Source organism: Drosophila mojavensis, unplaced genomic scaffold, assembly GCF_018153725.1.
Source record: "Drosophila mojavensis isolate 15081-1352.22 unplaced genomic scaffold, ASM1815372v1 contig_19, whole genome shotgun sequence".
In the NCBI taxonomy this organism is placed as follows: domain Eukaryota; kingdom Metazoa; phylum Arthropoda; class Insecta; order Diptera; family Drosophilidae; genus Drosophila; species Drosophila mojavensis.
The window spans coordinates 6,253,995-6,275,301 of record NW_025318726.1 but is presented as its reverse complement, the minus strand read 5'-3'; the positions used below and the strand labels follow the sequence as shown (position 1 = coordinate 6,275,301).

At 37.8% G+C, this 21,307-nt stretch overlaps 1 protein-coding gene across 9 annotated transcripts in view; it reads right to left on the bottom strand.

Annotated features, from left to right (window-relative positions):
• Positions 1-21,307, bottom strand: part of LOC6571991 (autophagy-related protein 2 homolog A) — a 208,070-nt gene that overhangs the window by 84,879 nt on the left and 101,884 nt on the right. For 7 of the 9 annotated variants that reach the window (XM_044007761.1, XM_044007760.1, XM_044007757.1 and 4 more), the window contains 5 exons: positions 14,811-14,893; positions 12,241-12,373; positions 11,057-11,677; positions 10,200-10,423; positions 7,051-7,836 (listed from right to left, as the gene is read on the bottom strand). In XM_044007761.1, coding sequence (XP_043863696.1) covers positions 7,051-7,836; positions 10,200-10,423; positions 11,057-11,677; positions 12,241-12,373; positions 14,811-14,893 — 1,847 coding nt within the window. Of the gene's footprint in view, positions 1-7,050; positions 7,837-10,199; positions 10,424-11,056; positions 11,678-12,240; positions 12,374-14,810; positions 14,894-21,307 lie in introns of those variants that run through there. The other 2 variants (XM_044007762.1, XM_044007763.1) reach the window with 2 other exon arrangements.

Sequence of the window (21,307 nt, the reverse complement as noted above, 5' to 3'; positions counted from 1 at the left end):
TCCCCAGATGAATAGATGCATAGGGGGCAACAACTGCAAATGAAACAAATAAGAAAGCTCTAGTCGAGACTGCTCGACTACGAGATCCCCGGAACCTTTGGAGCATTAGCTATTTCAATAATTTTTCGCGTCTTTCAGCTTACACAAGAAACACGCACACACACACACACACACACACACACAGCTTACCAGGCAGCTAGAAGACAGTTGAAGAAGGCCATTCGGGCAAGCAAAAGAGAATGATTTCTAGAGTTGTGCGACTCAGCCGAATATGAACCTTGGGGCAGAGCATATAAGACAGTAGTTAAAAGACTATACGCAAGTAAATAGGTGCAGCCGACGGATCGTCTAGAGCTTAAATCGACTGTGGAAACGCTCTTTCCAGAAAGATTAAGCTCCATTCATGCCCCGGAGTCCGAGTGTGCGAATCAGGGCTCAACGAGCACTCAAATTGTTTTAGTTACAGACGAAGAAATCTTAGTAGCTCTCAGAGATCTTAGAACCAACACAGCCCCAGGGCCGGACGGGATCCCAAATCGTGCGCTAAAGCTAGCCCTTGCCTAGCACCCTAGTACGTTCGCCGAATTATTCAACGAATGCTTACTATAAGAAACGTTCCCTACAAAATGGAAGACCCAGAACCTGGTATTGCTACCCAAGGCTGGCAAACCACCAGACAATCTGCCTCTTAGACACCATGGGAAAGGTGTTTGAGAAACTGATTTGCTCTAGACTGGAGACTGCTATTGCTAGCGTCGGAGGCCTATCACCTAATCAATTTGGATTCCGGAAGGCCCGGTCAACAACGGATGCTCTAGAAAGTTGTTGGCTTGGCAACTTCCGCCATCCAAGGCACCAGATGGACGCACGGGACGAAGCAATACTGCATCATCGCGACCCTGGACGTTAAGAACGCCTTCAACACAGCTAGTTCGGATATGATACTGAATACGCTGTCACAATATAATATCCCTAAATATCTAAAAGAGATAATAAAGAGCTACTTCAGAGGAAGAACACTGGTATACAACACGAGTGAGGGTCCCCAGACTCATACAGTGTCAGCTGGAGTACCCCAAGGCTCGGTGCTGGGGCCTCTTCTATGGAATATCATGTACGACGGCGTACTGCGCTTGGAACTACCAGCAGGTGCGTACACCATTGGCTTTGCTGATGATGTGGCTGTCGTCGCCATAGGCAAGGAGCTTAAAGATACAGAGGATATGTGCAGCGAAAGTATCAATCTCATACGAAACTGGTTGACAGGAGCTGGGCTCGAGCTTGCGGCGCACAAGACGGAAGTCGTCCTAGTAAGAAGTCGCAAGAAAGTGGAGACTACCAATATAAGGATAGGCAGCGTCAGCATCCCGTCAAAGAGGGCGATTAAGTATCTTGGCATCATGTTAGACACAAGATTAACTTTCCGCGAGCACTTAGAATATGTGCATAAAAAGGCAGCTGATTCTTGTAGAGCTCTCTCAAGAATTATGCTTAACACGCGGGGACCCAAACAGCAACGACGTCTTCTTCTAGTGAGCGTCATTAGGTCTGTCATACTCTATGCTGCGCCAATATGGTCAAGAGCGATGGCAACTTGTCATAGCCAGCATGGTGCCACTGGAGTACCTGGTCGCCGAAGACGTGGAGCGGAATTCGCACGCGTCTGTGCGACACAACGCTATCAGGGCGAACAGTATTGCACGATGGCAAAGGAAGTGGAATAGCTCAGCTAAAGGGCGGTGGACGCACAAGCTCATTCCGGAGCTCGAACCATGGGTTAACCGCAAACACGGCGAGGTAAACTTCTATCTTTCGCAGATCCTCTCGGGCCATGGATGCTTTCGGAGCTATTTGAAGCGCTTTGGTCACGAGGAAACTGACGAGTGTCCCTGGTGCGGGCGAGGGCATGTGGAAGACGCCACCCACATCCTTTTCGTATGTGGACGGTTCCTGGAGGAGAGGCGTCGTCTAGAAGAGGCACTGGGCCGCTCCATCAGAGCGGACAACATAGTCAACGCCATGCTGGAATCGGAGGAAGCTTGGGAACTAACAAGCACCTTCGCGGCCACAGTGATGATGGAGCTGCGCAGAGTCGAGCGAATGAGAAGACGAGCTGTCCCAGGCTAAGGTAGCGCATAGTGCTTGCGAAGCAATGCTTTACGATCGTCCCGCAAGCATCGCGCGCTATCCGAGCCACCACTCAACTTGAAACTTGTAATAATAAGATTGTAAATAAACGAATATGAAACAAGTAAGAAAGCTATAGTCGAGACTGCTCGACTACGAGATCCCCTGAACCCTTGGAGCAATAGCGATTTCAATAATTTTTCGCGTCTTTCAGCTTACACAAGAAACACGCACACACAGACACACATACACACACATACATACACACAGACATACACAAACACATACACACACAAGCATAAACACGCATGGGCTGCAGTGTGCGCTTACTATGAGAACTTAATTGCTTAATAACTTTTTTTGTGAACATACGATCTTCATGAAACTTCAGATAATGATTATAATATGGATATGCATGTATTTGCCAAAGCACAAGTCTCTAGTTTTTTAAATACGCCTTTTACAAAAGTGAAGGTGAGGGGGCGCACATAGAGGTGGCGGGTAAATTTTAACAAAAACCGAAATTGCATAAATTGCATATAAGCATACATTAAAAATTTGGCTACTAGCAATAAAGGTGTAGAAGATATAATTTTATAACTGGTTTTCGATAAGGTTTTTAATCGATAAAAAATATCGGGATGAGTTATCGATATTTAATGATAAACTCGATATCCGCGCTGTAAATACGGACATTTAAAAAAAAAGTTGAAGTCTCTAGCTCTTATATCTTCTGAAATCGACGCGTTCATACATACGGACAGACGGACGGACAGACAAACGGACACGGCCAAATCGACTCAGCTCGTCACCCTGATCAAGAATATATATACTTTGTGGGGTCTGCCACGCCTCCTTCTACCTGTTACATACATTTCAATATCCATTATTTGTGGGGAGAACAGTCTTACTAAATGGGAGGGTCTTCCACAAGGAAAATTTAAGATAAAACCCTACACATACTACAACATTGATTGCAAAATATAGTAATCAAATTTCAGGACCTCACGTTCAAAATTTCAGCGTTCTAGCTTTAAAATTTTAGGAGATACAGTTTTACCCGTTTTGCCACGCCCCAAATGGGTGTAGATAGTTTGCTGATCTTGGGTGGTCGAAGCTGATCTACATTCCAAATTTCAGCATTCTAGCTCTTCAACTAATATGATTTTTGGTATATTGGATAATGTATTTTTGGATAATGTATTTTTGGATAATGTATTTTATTTGTCACGCCCTTAGAGGGCGGATAGGATTTTCACACTTTTTAAATCAGAGATATAAACAAGTATATGGTCCAAATTTCAAGTCTCTAGCTTCAAGAACGCTGAAATAAATTGCGTTCATACGGATAAACGGACAGACGGACGGACAAGACGAACATGCACAAAACCAATATACTCATTTCACTTTCACAACCGAAAAGACTTATTCGGATGATGCCATGCTCCAACGGCACGGAACCGCTAATAGTTTCAAATTTGTGCACTAATTACAAACATAAATTTCAGCACTTTTATGGAATTTCAATATTTATGATACAGTGCTTATCACAATTATAGCCCACCCATCAACTTAAACTTTGAGCCACTCTTAACAACATTTTTAAGGCTTTTCAAAATTAAATTTTACTGCACTTTGTAGACTGGAGCATGTTTAGTGGATTTTATTGAAATTTTTGTTCAATTTATGGAAAACTAAGAAAGAACCGTTAACTTTTGCTCTGTGCTAGCATTTTTGTGTATCATAATTATAGCCCACTGTCGCAAATTTGAATTTATTAAGTGCGGAACAGACTTTTGGCTTTACAGACATTGTAATTAAGTAAATTTAGATTGTTTTTAAGAGATGCCGCTTAGAAAACAATTATCTTATTATGAAAAGAAGAAAAAAAGAGTCTATTTCGAGTATTTTACGAATTTTGAAAAGAAGTCAATTAAAATTTTATTTGATAACCCCGAAGATTAAGGATCAAGAAAATGTACTGCGCGAAAACCGTAACTAATTGCGCACGATAAACGCCAAATTATTAAGAAAGCCAGCAACAGCTCAACCGCTTGTACAGCTTTTGCCGCACATGTGGCCGAATCTATGTCAGCGATGGCTGTTTGGCGAGGAATTAAGAGCTCAGGAATCATAAATAGGTCTAAACCGACCAAAGCATCCATGTTGCTAAGTGACCACGAGGTTGCTCGACTTGATTTTGCTGAAAGACATACTGCGACCGATCTGACATACGCGCGTTTGAATCATCGTCTTTTGGCTTACAGTATATTTATAAATTTTTACCCTAACAGGTCATATTTTCTGATGGGAAGAAGTTTAACCTGGATGGTCCTGATGGGTTTGATACTTATTAGAATGACTTGAGGAAGGATCCTATGTTATTTTCAAGGACAGACTTTGGAGGTGGCTCCTTCATGATTTTGGGTACATTTTGTTCATTTGGTATTTTGGAATTGAAGTTTGTAACGAGCGGAATGAACAGTGAAGAGTATATTCAGACTCTGGATAGTAGTCTCATTCCACATTCAAGGGAATTATGTTAGAAACCAATGGTTTTCCAACAGGATAATGCCAGAATCCATGTGAGCAGAACGTACAAAGGAATGTTTGGAGAAATTTCATGTTGATGTCCTTGACTGGCCAGCATGTTTTTCAGATCTCAACCCAATAGAAAATGTCTGGGGTAATCTTGCAAAACGTGTGTGTGCCAAAAATCGTCAATTGGAGACAGTTGGATATCTTAAAACGCAAATTCTAAATGAATGACAAAGTTTCGAAAAGGACCTTTTATTAAATTTAGTGATTTCAATGAGAAAGAGAATTTTTGAGTTAACTAAGGCAAATGGAGGCCGGACTAAGTATTAACATTAGTTTTTCCATCAATCCGCAACGAATTCAGAATTTTTTTTTACCAAAAAATGAATATGGGCTATAATTCTGATACAGCAAATGGTGCTGTTTTTCTTTGTTTTTTACTTATTTTTAAGAAATCGTTATTGTAATGCCAGATCCCATTAACAAGAATTGCTCCACCCGCACCACACAATGTTATGTTATTAACAGCACTCTGTTAATAACATAACCCAGATCTCGTACTGATTCGCGGTACTTAGCGCCCCGCGGAGTTCTTCGTCCCCCCTCCACTGATCACTTGCCTCTTCGGGCATATATATTCTTTACACACTCTTTTATAAGAGCTGAACAGCTACCATCCTACAAATAAAGACGAGGAAACTACAAACCGGTCTTTTTACTTATCGGCGACGCCACCACTCCAACAGTTATTAAATCGTAAATTTTAAGTGAAAAAGTTTTTGCCATTCATAATTGAAATATTGAACCACTCATTTTAAAAGATTTTGAGGAAATATGCCATTTGGGAAAATTTTTCAGCCGATTCGTTTCAGTGGATTAAAAGTGGGCTATAATTATGATAAGCACTGTAGATTCAAAAAAAATTTGTGATAGATTCAAATATTTATGATATATATTATAATTGTGGATGGGTTGTACAAAACCGGTGATTATAATATCTATCATTTACATTTGCAGCGATTTCATGATTTTCTTTAACAGACATATCTACTTATCTCTACAGATGGCGTTGTGTAACCCTAATTATGTATGATGATGATTAAATAAATATTGAACTCTTTTCTGAAGAGTACAATTGTTGTCAGTTAGTTTACTGGTCACACTTAGACTAACTGATAGTAATATTTGTTCTCTTTGGAAATGAATTAAATATTTGTCTCTTCCCATGTAGACTATTCATTAATCTATGTATGCTGTAAACGACTTTTATTATACCCTGAGCCCATTAAAAATGGGAAATCAGTGTATAATGGTTTTGTTAAATGTATGTAACAGGCAGAAGGAGGCGTGACAGACCCCATAAAGTATATATATTCTTGATCACGGCGACGAGCTGAGTTGATTTAGCTCTGTCCGTCTGTCTGTCCGTCCGTCCGTCCGTCCGTATGTATGAACGCGTCGATCTCAGAAGATATAAGAGCTAGAGACTTGAAATTATTAATTAATTTTTCCTAGGTCCGTGTATATTACGCGCATATCAAGTTTTTCTTTATATACCGATAACTACTCCCGATATTTTATTATCAATTAAAAACCTTATCGAAAGCTAGTTATTTAATTATATCTCCTACACCTTTAGAGCTAGAGCTTCCAAAGTTTTTCTCTATATATTGATAACGACTCCCGATATTTTATTATCGATCAAAAACCTTATCGAAAGCTAGTGATTTAATTATATCTCCTACACCTTTAGAGGTAGAGCTTGCAAATTTTATATGTAGACTTATATGGATTTTATATAATTTCGATTTTCGTTGTAATTTACCCCCCACCCCTATATCCACCCCCTCACCCTCACCTTTGTAAAAAGCGTATTTCAAATACTAGAGACATGTGCTTTGGAATGTACATACACTTGATGATTATGTTCTGAAAGTTTCATTAAGATTGTACGTCTAGAAATTAAATTATTCAACAAATAAATTCTTATAATGTTGCCCACACTGCAACGCAGCCCAAGCGCAGTCGCTGCTTACTGCGCAGTTAGCAGAGCGCGTTCTAATACGTGCGTGTGTATGTATGTGTGTCGAAAAGAAGTGCACAGTGATTAGAATATCAGAATGGAGGGTTCAGGGTATCTCCTAGTCGAGCAGTCTCGACTAGTCTTCTTACTTGTTTTTCCTTTATATTTTTAAACATATCAAAATTGAAATTTTGAGCCGTACTAAATGTGCATTTTTATTAGTTTGGTTCAAAAAATATTTTACATAGATTATATATATATAGAATATAATCAATGAGCAGATATATATATTCAATAGACAATGTATCTGCTAATTGATTATATTCTTAAAGTATTTTAATCATTACACAATAGAAACTCACCGATTAATAACTTCACGTAGACATATTCCAGATCCCTGTAGCTGTGCGAGTCCCATTATTAATCCAGTTATTGGACCATGAGATAATTCAACTCTCCGACCATGATAGTCAAAGCAGATTGGTAAAGCTGGACTGAATATAAACTCCTTAAAATAAATGGGATTATCTTCATCTTCAATAGAAGTTTCTGGATCTATTATTGCATTCATTATATCAGTATCTGTTTCATCATTACGTTTTAAATCAGGAATGCTATTTGAGGTTTCATATATGGCCACAGTATTACGTTTTAAGTTATTTAAAGATGTTGAATTTTCAGAACTTTTAACTAAAGCTGAAAAAAATTCTTCCAGAAACAATAGAGTGTCTTGGTCAATATTAAGTCTGATAGGTAAAATTGAGACTTTCAATGAACACTCTTCTCCTCGGTGTTTCTTTAAATTGGATCGAGCATTCAGTGCTTTTATCATAATCATATTTTCATCATTTTTTTGTGATGCGTTACTTTTATGGGGATGGTAAAGAAGCTTGTTGATGTCCGAAGAAAGTAAACGATCACGTATCTCAATATCCGAAATAACTAGTACTTGTCGAGATGAATAAATTGAATGTTTGGGGTATGCATCATAAGAGAAACGAATTTTTGTAAATTGTATTTCAACAAGAACATCTAAATTACGACATGTATTCATATCATTATATACCATATTTTTTGTATTTGCTTGATGCTTGCTTGGAGCTTGTGATACTCCATACTCATATGTTTCAGACATTCCCGCTGTGAAACTAAAATCAGAAAATTAATTAATATATAAACAGATGTTACATCTCTCTTTTCCCCATTTTCAATGGGTTCAAGGTAGGGTAAAAATATTGTATCAATAATATTTTAAGTTTTGAAAAATATCAAAATGATATTTGATGTTACAATAAATTTATAATCCGTCCCAAAAAACAAGAACCATAAGAATTATTATTATTTTTATTTGAATTATAAAGACCGCTTAACTCCAGTATTCTGTACTTAAAGATTTAAAAAAACGCGTTCTGTGATTTGATTATCCGTCATACGACTTCGTCAGTCGCTGACAACACATTTTATTGCCGAAGCAAGTCGCTTCGAAGGTACTAATTATTGGATTGCTTTCCCTAGAAGTTTGCTCAAGCTCCCATTTTTCCACACAGAGTACTGCCAGTCTATGCATCATTGTGCTTGATTTTCATATGCGACGCCATATTTGGTGTGTTACCACTTATTTTTATTATTTTAAGGCACAAATTACATTTGACTGTTCCATTTTTAAAGTCCAAACAATTCGTTTTCACCATATTCAATTTGTATACCCTGAACACATTTTCAATGGGAAACCAGGGTATAATGGTTTTGTTAAAATGTATGTAACAGGCAGAAGGAGGCGTGGTAAACCCCACAAAGTATATATATTCTTGATCAGGCGATGATCTGAGTTGATTTAGCCCTGTCCGTCTGTCTGTCCGTCCGTCTGTCAGTATGTTTGAAAGTGTCGATTTCAGAAGATATAAGAGCTACAGACTTAGGTCCGTGTATACCACGCGCATATCGAGCTTTGCTTTAAAAATTGATAATTTGTCCCGTTATTTTGTTATCGATTAAAAACCTTATCGAAAATCAGTTATAAAATTATATCTCCTACATCTTTAAAGCTATATGCATTTTATACAGTTTCGATTGTTGTTAAAATTTACCCTATATCCACCCCCTACCCCACATATTTGTAAAAGACGTATTTCAAATACTATAGACTTGTGCTTTGACAATTGCAGGCATTTTTATGTTATAATCATAATCTGAAAGTTTCACGAAGAAAGTGCATCCACAAGAAAAGTTATTTAACAATTAAGTTTTAATAGTAAGCCACCACTGCAGCCAATGCGTGATTATGCGTGCGTATGCCTGTGTGTGTGCGTGTGTGTGTGCATATGCGAAAATTTATTAAAATATCAGTTGCTCGCAGGGTTCAGGGGATCTCGTAGTCGAGCAGTCTCGACTAGAGCTTTTTTACTTGTTTTACTTTTTCCCAACTCAAATATATAAAAAAAAAAAAAAATGGGGGAAATAATATTATTTATTATTATTTTGCAAACAAAATATCCCGATATAAATATATTTTTAAAGCAACATATTGATATTTCGATATATTTTCGACAACCCTAGTTCAGAGTATAATTTTTCTGTATAAAGTTTATATATTCTTGATCAGGACGATGAGCTGAGTGGATATAGCAATGTTCGTCCATCTGTCTATCCGTAGGATTGCCGAGACCTAGAGAGTTGCTCGATTATGAGCACTTCGAGAAACTGATATTTCAATCATTTTTCGCTTTACACAAGTATACGGACGCACGCATATGGGAACTTGATTGGGTAGATGATAATAATATTTCAATGCGTGTATTTTTCAAAGAAAGTCAATTTTACTTGAAATAATCTTTTTCAAATATAGAGCGAACGGGGTTGATATGGGAGTGAGGTGAATTAAAAAAAAAAATGGAAAGATGCAAGGAACATGATTTCATAATTGCTTTTCAATAAGATTTTTAATTGAAAACAAACTTTCCAAGTCTCTATCTCCTATCTTCTGAGATAGACGTGCTCAAAATAACGGAAAAACACAGGCACCGACCCATTTTCAATGGCTACACGTTATAACCACCCATAGTCATACTATTACAAAAGTTTAGTGATTAATATCAGGGCCTGTAACGATTATAATTTTTATAGCAACCAATTAAAAAATAAGAATTATTTGATGAGTAATTTAAAAAAAAAAAATATTTATCATTATAAATAATTTATATGATGAAAATCAAAAATATTTATTACAGATCAATTTTTATATAAAAAGCAAATTATAACTTTTATATCCAATTTTTATAATAAAAATTAAAAATAAGCGTTATGACGTAACTTTTATAAAAATTGAATTGAAATATCTCTTGAACAAAAGGAAAATGGGTTCAAGGTAAAATAATTAATTAGAATACGTGTAGATTGATAGACAGTTCTTATAATTGTCATACAACTATTATTAACACTATGAGAGCTGCCTTAACAAAAACCACTTATTCAAAATTATTTGGATTATTAGAATGGTTTGCAATTCACATACCTGGTATTATCTTTCGGGTTTGATTTTGTAATATCAGGAAAATCTTTTCCTCCGTACAGATGCCATGTAAATGTCATTTCACATAATGTATAACTGTGCTCAGGAATTGGAAAATTAGGAGGAGGGCTTAGAATATCATTTTTTTCACTGGGTAAACTAAAATGATTGTCAACTATTTGCAGAGGACCATCGGAAACGTATATCTGGTCGACACCAAAATTATCCTTCAGAGCAAAATATAAAATAAAAATATTTATATATAGTTTAAGTAATCATTAGCTTAATCTATTTAATTTAAAAGGTTCGCAGAGCATGAAAACAATGCCACTGATTCTATTTTTGCCTGCTGGAGCTCTCTCCTGCCGGCAAATGTGCGAAGCCACGTTCAAATAACGTATAATCCCGTCAAGTTAGTCTGGTTATTTAGTTGTTAGCGTTACAGAGGCTTTTATCAGCTACCAAAAGAAAATTCAATTGTTTTTATTATCTCCATTCATATATTACTTGACTTCCTCAACGAACTGATTCATCTACTTCACGTGTTACACTTTTAAACGGCCTTTGCCGTCCGCTGACTCTGAGCTCTGGTTTCCAATCAATAGTTCTTGCACGCTTGAACCGCTTGCCTACCTCGGCATTGCCGTTCCCCATGGTGTTGGCAATGCAACTTCAACATAACTCCTGCTCTACGACCTCTCCCGTGGTTTCACCACGCAGGGCAAGGTTGCCAGTCGCATTACAAAAGATATAATAATATAATACTAATTCTTATTTGTGCCTTTTCTCATATGAACATGAAACAACCATTCTTAACATACAATACGATAGAGAATAGTAACATAATGGTTCTTACTTACCATAAACAAAATGTCTTCGTCGTGTATTATGTGGAACTCTTTTTCTTCTAAAGTCGGCGCAACATTTAATGAAATAGCTCCAAGATCGGTATTGATAAAGGAGTTTTCGGTTGTGTCGTATTTATAAAAATCTTGTGATCTCATATCAAAAATTTGATCAAAGTCAAACCGGTTGTTGCTTAATATTGGTTTACTTTGTAGACTCTCATTTTCGACTTTGAGGATTTCATCAAAAGGTTGAGGCACGGAAAGAGTTTTCACATCCTTAACTGCATCTGCCATAAGTGTATTTATTTGATTTACCGTTTTATCATTAGTATGGTCAGCATTTCTAACTGGTGTTATATCCGTTTTGTTAAAGCTATTTGCGTTATTCATACTTGTTTTAAAGTCTTTATCATTAGCAATATATGATATAAGTTGTGCTAAGACCTCTGCTCCGTCATAACAGGTTTTTAAATGAATATCATGTATTGATGATCTCAAATCAATGCTTGGGTATGACTTATTGTGCTCATTAAGGTGTATAGAAAAATTTAATAGTCCAACATTTAAAACTGGTACTAAGCCCGATTTGTTAATTCTTGTAATAAATTCCTGAACATCGTTTACAGCCTTATCCTAAAATCATCCAACAAAAGTTATTAAATTTAAAGTGTATGCAAAATTAATTAAACAAGTAGGAACGTTTCAGTCGGTCGTTACCGACCGTAGAATACTCATTAACTGTCCAAGCATGGCCAGATCCATATTTCAAAGCAATGAAGGATGCCCACAGAAATTTTATTTATGAATTTTACGTATCACTAGAGGAGTCATCCAATAAGTCAACTGTCTAATTGTGAAGTTTACTGCTATCATGATTTAGTCATTATCTAAATATCAGGTCTTTAGTTTTCAAACCGAGTATAAATTCTAAATTTCAAGTTTAATATACACTATATAATTTTTTATCAATCTGTAATTTTTGGGCATCTAGCAAATTTTTAGATATATAATTTTATACGCAATTTTCCATTTTAACAGTGGGAATAATACTTTGTGTAATACTTTGACACGATCGGTCGCGCTTCTTAGTATAGCTTTTAGCATTTGGATTGGCGGATTTCAATATGTAAATCTTGGAACATACTCGTATAATAATATTTATACATATAATAATATATTTTATGAATTATACTTACTTTTTGGCCGATTGAGAGTATGCAATCTTCACTAATCAGTCGTAAAGTACAGCCGGTCATGGGATAAATAATATTGCTGCTAAATGAACAATATCCAATATCCAATAAAGCTCGGTAAGGTAAATATTTTGGCCTGAAATATTAATCGACTATATGAACGAGCGATCGACCTGAACCCTTGAAGAAACTGATATTTCAATAATTCTTCGCTTTTTTCCTGCTTACACTACAATATACACAGCGTAAGCTTGCCTGTAAATTATTTAATATTTTTTTCTGTAGATCGACTGTCCATAAAACTTTCAGAACGTGAAAATTATAGAAGGTATGTTATTTCCTAGTCTTAAATTTGAAATTCCATTTTTTACAAATTTGATGGAAAGGGTATTACAATAAACTACAATATTCTTTAAAATTCACATGAATATATTAAATATATAGTAAAGTTTTATCTACTATTAAAAGCACCGAAAATAATAGTACATCTCTAGTTTTTATACCCTGAACCCATTGAAAATGGGAAATCAGGGTATAATGGTTTTGTTAAAAGTATGTAACAGGCAGAAGGAGGCGTGGCAGACCCCACAAAGTATATATATTCTTGATCAGGGCGACGAACGGAGTCGATTTGGCCCTGTCCGTCTGTCTGTCCGTCCGTCCGTCCGACCGTATGTATGAACGCGTCGATCTCAGAAGATATAAGAGCTAGAGACTTGAAATTTTTTGTCCTAGGTCCGTGTATATTCCGCGCATATCAAGTTTTTCTTTATTATTAGTTATTTAATTATATCTCCTACACCTTTAGAGCTAGAGCTTGTAAATTTTAAATGTAGACTTATATGTATTTTATATAATTTCGATTTTTGATGTAATTTACCCCCCACCCCTATATCCACCCTTCACCATCACCTTTGTAAAATGCGTATTTCAAGTACTAGAGACGTGTGCTTGTGTGAATGTACATACATTTTCACCATATGATTACGCCCTGAAAGTTTCATTAAGATTGTACGTCTAGAAATTAAATTATTCAACAAATAAATTCTTATAATGTTGCCCACACTGCAGCGAAGCCCAAGCGCAGTCGCTGCTTATTGCACAATTAGCAGAGCGCGTTCTAATACGTGCGTGTGTATGTATGAGTGCCGAAAAGAAGTGCACAGTGATTAGAATATCAGATTGGAGGGTTCAGGGTATCTCCTAGTCGAGCAGTCTCGACTAGAGTCTTCTTACTTGTTATATCTTCTCGTTGTGCTGAGAAAAAATATATAGGGTTTCTCAATAAGGTCGGGTAGATGTTGAAATAGAATAAAACAAGCTGTGTGTGAGGTATTGACCAAATAATTTTTTTATTTGAAAGGTATATATGCCATTAAATGTGGAATATGACATCATGCCCGTCTAGGCTTCTTACGGTGTAGCGTATCCGAGTGGTCCTCACCAACGTCGTTTTAAAACAAGTAAGAAAACTCTAGTCGAGAGTGCTCGACTAGATACTACCCTGAACCAAACTAATAAAAACGCACATTTAGTATGGCTAAAATTTCAATTTCGATGTATTTAAAAATATAAATAAAATACAAAATGCATTTAATAAAATATATAAATATTTTGAAACAATTAAAAAAATTAAGATCAGTTGCGCGCTTGGGGTTCGAACCCGGGACTTCTCGATCGAGCGTCACGCCCCTACACACTAGACACCCTCACTTTCTGAAGCCGCTTTGGCAAAAATGAAATAGATTCACTGCTGCAGCGCCATCTAGCAAAACTAAACCAAACTAACTGCTGATGTGATTCTAAGAATCTTCTAGAATAACCAAACTAATAAAAACGCACATTTAGTATGGTTAAAATTTCAATTTCGGTGTATTTAAAAATATAAATGAAATAGAAAACTGATTTAATTAAATAAATAAATTAAATAAATATTTTGAAACAATTAAAAAAATTAACATCAGTTGCACGCTCTGGATTTGAGCCCGCGACTTCTCGATCGAGCATCACGCCGGTAGTCACTACGCCACCTCACTTTTGGTTGGCAAAACTGAAATAGATTCACTGCTGCAGCGCCATCTAGCAGAACTAAACCAAAATAATTGCTGATGTAGTTTTAGAATGAATGCGCTAGAAGAATTTTGAATATATGTGTGCTCACGTATACGAAAACTGTTGAAGCTGCTGCACGTGTATTTGTTAATTGGTCAAACATTTTATTATTTTTATACACAGCCCATTTCCAATGGGAAATCAGGGGATTTCGTAGTCAAACAGTCTCGACTAGAGCTTTCTTACTTGTTTTTTCGAAAAATCAATACCTACTCTGATATTTTGTTATCGAAAATTAAGATATCGAAAATCAGTAATGAATTCATATATTCTACATCTTATGGCGACTACAAACTTTTAATTTAGATTCATATATAATTAATATAATATTATTTTTTTTTTTTTTTAATTCACAATTTTTATTGTAATTTTTGAAATATCAGTTGCTCGAAGGGTCCAGGGGATCTCGTAGTCGAGCAGTCTCGACTAAAGCTTTATTTCTTGTTTAAATCATGACTTACCTATATTCTATGGCCAAATTCCAAATATGTCCTTGAATTTCCGAAACAAGCGCATAGGGCTCATACGATTCAATAGGATAGTCCTGCAAATAATTAATAATAATTTAGATAATCAGTCAGATATATATTCTAAAAAAATTTTTTTAAAATAATGTCAACTTTTGTTGGTAGATCAGTATTCACTTTTATACCAAAAGAAAAAGAAAATTCCTGATCTGGAAAAAATTCTGAGCTTTTAAACAATTGATGTTTATAACGATGAAAATTCAGGGAGGAAACTTGAATCACATTTTCTTTAATATTCGAACCTAATTGTATTTTGTGAATGTTTTCTTATAATGAAAAGACTACAAAATAAACCTCCATATATTATTACTTGAAACCATATGTCTAGATCGATTTTAAAACAGAATTGTAGCCACCGGCAGAGGTCAAGGTCCGCCTATAGAATATATATAGAAAAGTGCGAGAAGATAAAAAACAAGTAAGAAAGCTGTAGTCGAGACCTTGACTACAAGATCCCCTGAACCCTTCGAGCGAGCAACTGGTATTTTAATAATTATTTTCACATGCACACACACAGCCATACGCACACACGCATAAGCACGCATTGGCTGCAGTGGTGGCATACTATGGAAACTTAATTGTTTCATAACTTTTCTTGTGGATGGACTATCTTCATGAAACTTTCAGATCGTAATTATAACAATAATATGCGCCACTTGCCAAAGCACAAGTCTCTAGTATTTGAAATACGCTTTTTACAAATATATTGGTGAGGGGGTGGATATAGGGGTGGGGGGTAAATTTGAACAACAATCGAAACTGTATAAAATGCATATAAATATACATATAAAATTTGGATGTTCTAGCTTTAAAGATGTAAGAGGTATAATTTTATAACTGATTTTCGATTAAGTTTTTTATCGATAAAAAAAAGATAGGGATGAGTTATCGATTTGTAGTGATAAACTCGATATCCGCGCTGTTAATACGGACATTAAAAAAATTGAAGTCTGTAGCTCTTATATCTCCTAAAATCGACGTGTTCATACATACGGACGGACATACAGACGGACAGGACCAAATCAACTCAGCTCGTCGCCCTGATCAAGAATATATATACTTTATGGGGTTACATACATGTTACACACATTTCAACAAAACCATTATACCCTGATTCATTTTTATACCCATTTTCAATGGGTTCAGGGTATAAAAAGTGATAAAATGAGAGCTGAGTGAAAGTGCAAGTACCGAAAGTCAACGCAAGTGTTAAATAAGGACATCGAAAGACTTCCAGGGCATCGTGGGAACAGCAAGGATATCCAGAGGCAATCCTTGCAGCGACTATAAAAGGATAAGAGGCAATCAGAATCGTCGGCGGGCACCCACGAGGACATTGGTGCGGATGAGAACAACACCAGCAGCTTTAGCGAGGCCTTCACATACAGCCGTCCGTACGAGAAATGCATTGCGAGTGAAACAAAGCTATTTGTGCTGTGAGCGAGTCGAATAATTGAAGTAGCCTGTGTATCGGAACCGTGGAGCTTACAGAACCGAATCCTAGCGTCTTCTGGATCGTTCAAGCGAACCTAGCGTGTTGTTAGCACAACACTCTGTCGGCCTGAGTACTCTGAGCCTACCATGCGGAGGCGAGTCGCTATAAATGGTACTCTAAGTGAAGTGTCAAATTATAGGCATATTCCAGAAAATATACATTACGTTCAAACCTAAGTCACAAGTGACTAATTATTATCGCAGGGGCTTCTACAAATTAATTTGTTGGCACGAACTCACAGTCGGCTGAAACTAGAACTGTTTAGCCTCGGATAAACCGAAGATTCGTTACAGTTGATAAATATGGGATTTAAGTTTTACATAGCTTTCTCTATTTTCTTCGTTAGCTTTAGAAACATTAACGGTGACTACCATGTATTCATATTCAGCTAAAGGAAAACGAGTCCTATATAGAGCCTGGTAAGAGGAGTGCACTCTAGCACGGATATCGTGCAGATTTAAACAGAACTATGTTTAATGGGCCATGAGATCAAAAACAATTTCAACTCACGCAGCCGAATCGACAAAGCGCCGTAAACAACTCTAGTCGAGAATGCTCTACAAAATACTACCCTGAAAAAAAACTAATAAAAAAACAAGTAAGAAAGCTCTAGTTGAGAATAGATAGGATGGGTAGTAGGCCGTATCCGAGCTGTGGATCAGCCGAAACGCTGTTTCAAGGGCCTCAATTACGGTCATATTGCAGTCAACTGCGTCAGCGACTGTGACCTAAAGGGCGCCTGTTTCAGGTGTGGAGAAATGCGTTAAAGCTGTGTTGTGGGTATGTGGCAACTCAGCGAATGTACTTTCGGATGTTAAGTCATTCAATGGGTTCGTACGTGGCCGATATGGTAACTTATGGCTCTACAGTTGCTATCTGGCACCCAGCATGGAGCTCAGTGAATTCCCAACGGTGCTAGACGAGCTTGCCGAGGATTCTAGGGGTCGGAAGGCCATTATAGCAGGGGATTTCAACTCATGGGCGTTAGAATGGGGCAGCCACACAACAAATGCCAGAGGCCGTATCCTACTGAAGATCTTCGCAACACTAGATGTTGCACTGCTCAACACTGGCCACGAGTTCACCTTCAGTTGGTCTGGATACGGATCTGTAATTGACATTAATTTGTCACTTCATCCCTCTTTCGGAAAGTAACATGCAGCCATTGCGATAGCTATACGGGCAGCGATCGTACGGCACTTCTGTTCACAATAGGTGAGCCACCTGCCAGGGCGTCAACCTTGCGGAGAGAATCGTATGGGCTAGATACTTTTGGTCCCGCGGTCTTTTCAGAGGCTATTCAGTCTCTGGGCACAATTGTAATGCTGACGCCAGAGCATGCCAAATGGTGGCCCAAATTCAGAGTGCCTGCAATAGGAGCATGTTACGTCGCGAACAGTTTACGCGACAACAGCAGCCTATGTATTGGTGGAATATACAAATAGGTGACATTCGACGCAAATGCATCCAGGCGAGAAGAAGCTACCAACGGGCTCGCGGTAGGTCTACGTTTATTGAAAAATAACTAGCTTTCTAGGTAGCTAGAAAAGAGTTGAAGAAGGCCATTGGGACAAGTAAAAGAGAATGCTTCTTAGAGTTGTGTGACTCAGCCGAATGTGACCCTTGGGCCAGGGCATATAATATATGTAGTAGATTAAGCTCCATTCATGCCCCTGTGCCCGATGCTGCTGATCAGAGCTCAACGAGCACTCAAATTGTTTTAGTTACAGACGAGGAAATCTTAGTAGCTCTCAGAGGTCTTAGAACTAACACAGCTCCAGGGCCGGACGGGATCCCAAATCGTGCGTTAAAGCTAGCCCTCGCCTTGCACCCTAGTATGTTTCCCGAACTATACAATGAATGTTTAATTCAGGAGACGTTCCCTGCAAAATGGAAGACCCAGAACCTGGTATTGCTACCCAAGGCTGGTATTGCTACCCAGACAATCTGCCTCTTAGACACCATGGGAAAGGTGTTTGAGAAACTGATTTGCTCTAGACTGGAGACTGCTATTGCTAGCGCCGGAGGCCTGTCACCAAATCAATTTGGATTCCGGAAGGCCCGGTCAACAACAGATGCGCTAGAAAAAGTTGTTGGCCTGGCAACTTCCACCATCCAAGGCACCAGATGGAGGCAAGGAACGAAGCAATACTGCATCATCGCGGCCCTGGATGTAAAGAATGTCTTCAACACAGCTAGCTGGCATATGATACTGGATGCGCTATCACAATATAATATCCCTAAGTATCTAAAAGAGATAATAAGAGCTACTTCAGAGAAAGGACACTGGTATAGAACACGAGTGAGGGTCTTGTAGAGCTCTCTCAAGAATTATGCTTAACACGCGGGGACCAAAAACAGCAACGACGTCTCCTTCTAATGAGCGTCATTAGGTCCGTTATCCTATGCTGCGCCAATATGGGCAAGAGCTATTGCAACGCCGAGCTACAGCTGGGGCATTTGCGCCATCTATAGACTAAATGCAATCAGAGTCTGCTGCGCATTCAGAGCAGTATCTGACGACGTGGCGCTCGTCATAGCCAGCATGGTGCCTCTGGAGGACTTAGTCGCCGAAGCCGTGGAACGGAATGCACACGAACCTATACGACGCAACGATATCAAGCGAACAGCATTGCACGATGGCAAAGAAGGTGGAACAGCTCTACTAAAGGGCGGTGGATACATACTCTTATACCTGAGCTTGAACCATGGATAACCCGCAAACACGGCGAAGTTAATTTTCATCTTTCACAGATTCTATCGGGATGAAACCGGCGAATGCTCTTGGTGCGAACGAGGTCTGGTGGAGGAGCCAACCACTTCTTGTTCGAATGTGGACGCTTCCTAGAGGAGAGGCGTTGTCTGGAAGAAGCATTGGGCCGCTCCATTAGAGGGGACAACATGGTCAACGTGATGTTGGAATTGGAGGCAGCTTGGAAACTTATAAGCATCTTCGCGACCACAATCAAGACGAGCTGTCCCAAGCTAAGGGAGTGCAAAGTGCCAGCGAAGCAATGCTTTACGGCCGTCCCGCCACGTTAGCCACCTAAACACACCAAAACTCATATTGTAAAAGTTGTTAATAAACGAATATAAACAAGTAAGAATACTCTAGTCGAGAGTGCTCAACTAGATACTACCCTAAACCCAACTAATAAAAATGCCCATTTAGTATGGTTAAAATTTCAATTTCGATGTATTTAAAAATATAAATCAAATACAAAACTAATTTAATAATATAAAAAATATTTTGAAACAATTAAAAAATGAACATCAGCTGCATCGCTCGGGATTCGAACCACGATTTCTCGATCGAGCGTCACGCAGCTCTCACTACGCCACCTCACTTTCGGAAGCCTTTTTGGCAAAACTGAAATAGATTCATTGCTGCAGCGCCATCTAGCAAAACTAAACCAAACTAACTGTTGATGTGATTCAAAGAATGTGTGCACTCGTATACGATATACTTGCGTTTGTTAATTGGCCAAATATTTGATTATTTTGTATTAATTTTGACAGAACGAAATTTAATGAAACTTTCAGCATATGATCTACGTATTATATTGAATATTTGAGCCCAAACGCTGTCAACCATATATAGTGCAATTTTCAAGTCTAGTGCGCAACAAAAAACAGGGCATGATCCCATTAAAATTGGAAAATCACCGATAGCTACTGCTATCATCATAAATTGTATACCGGCTTCAAGCTAGCAGCAGATCAGGGCGATTTTCCTATATATTTGTACACACTCATCGTTTATTATATGCGTACAGATTCTGTCATTTCGCACATTCTTCGAATTTCAATTGATTTCTGGATTTTCTAGCCGCTACTGTAGTTTTTTCAGATGACGCTCTGTTATTAAGTTATTCTATTTTATCAACTGGCTGATCGAGCAAAGCAGCAACGCGGATGCTAAAGGCGACGCAGGTTATGTTAGAGTAGGGAGGTTCGAAATCTCTTCGATGATATTTTTAATTATTTTTTCATACATATTTCATTTTTTATAAAATATACATATATTTTATTGGAAAGGTGAAAGCTTGACTGAATGACACTTAGTACTTTTCTTTTTCTTAGTCGAATAATTTTATTTTTATACCCTGAACCCATTGAAAATGGGAAATCGGGGTATAATGGTTTTGTTGAAATGTATGTAACAGGCAGAAGGAGGCGTGGCAGACCCCACAAAGTATATATATTCTTGATCAGGGTGACGAGCTGAGTCGATTTGACCCTGTCCGTCTGTCTGTCTGTCCGTCTGTCCGTCTGTCCGTATGTTTGAACGCGTCGATTTCCGAAGATATAAGAGCTAGAGACTTCAAATTTTTTTTTAAATGTCCGTAATTGCAGCGCGCATATCAAGTTTATCATTAAAAATCGATAACTCATCTCGATCTTTTTTTATCGATAAAAACCCTTATCGAAAACCAGTTATAAAATTATATCTTCTACACCTTTATTGCTAGTCTCCAAATTTTTAATGTATGCTTATATGCAATTTATACAATTTCGATTTTTGTTAAAATTTACCCTCCACCCTTAAATTCACCCCCTCACCCTCACTTTTGTAAAAAGCGTATTTCAAATACTAGAGACTAGTGCTTTGGCAATTACATGCATATCCATGTTATAATCATAATCTAAAAGTTTCATGAAGATCGTACGTCCATAAAAAAAGTTATTAAACAATTAAGTTCTCATAGTAAGCGCACACTGCAGCCCATGCGTGTTTATGCGTGGGTGCTTGTGTGTGTATGTGTGTGTGTATGCGTTTGTGTGTATGCGTGTGTGTGTATGTGTGTGTGTGTATGCGTGTGTGTATGCGTGTTTGTGTATGTATGTTTGTGTGTGCGTACGTGCGTGTGTGTGTGTGTGTGCGTGTTTCTTGTGTAAGCTGAAAGACGCAAAAAATTATTGAAATATCTATTGC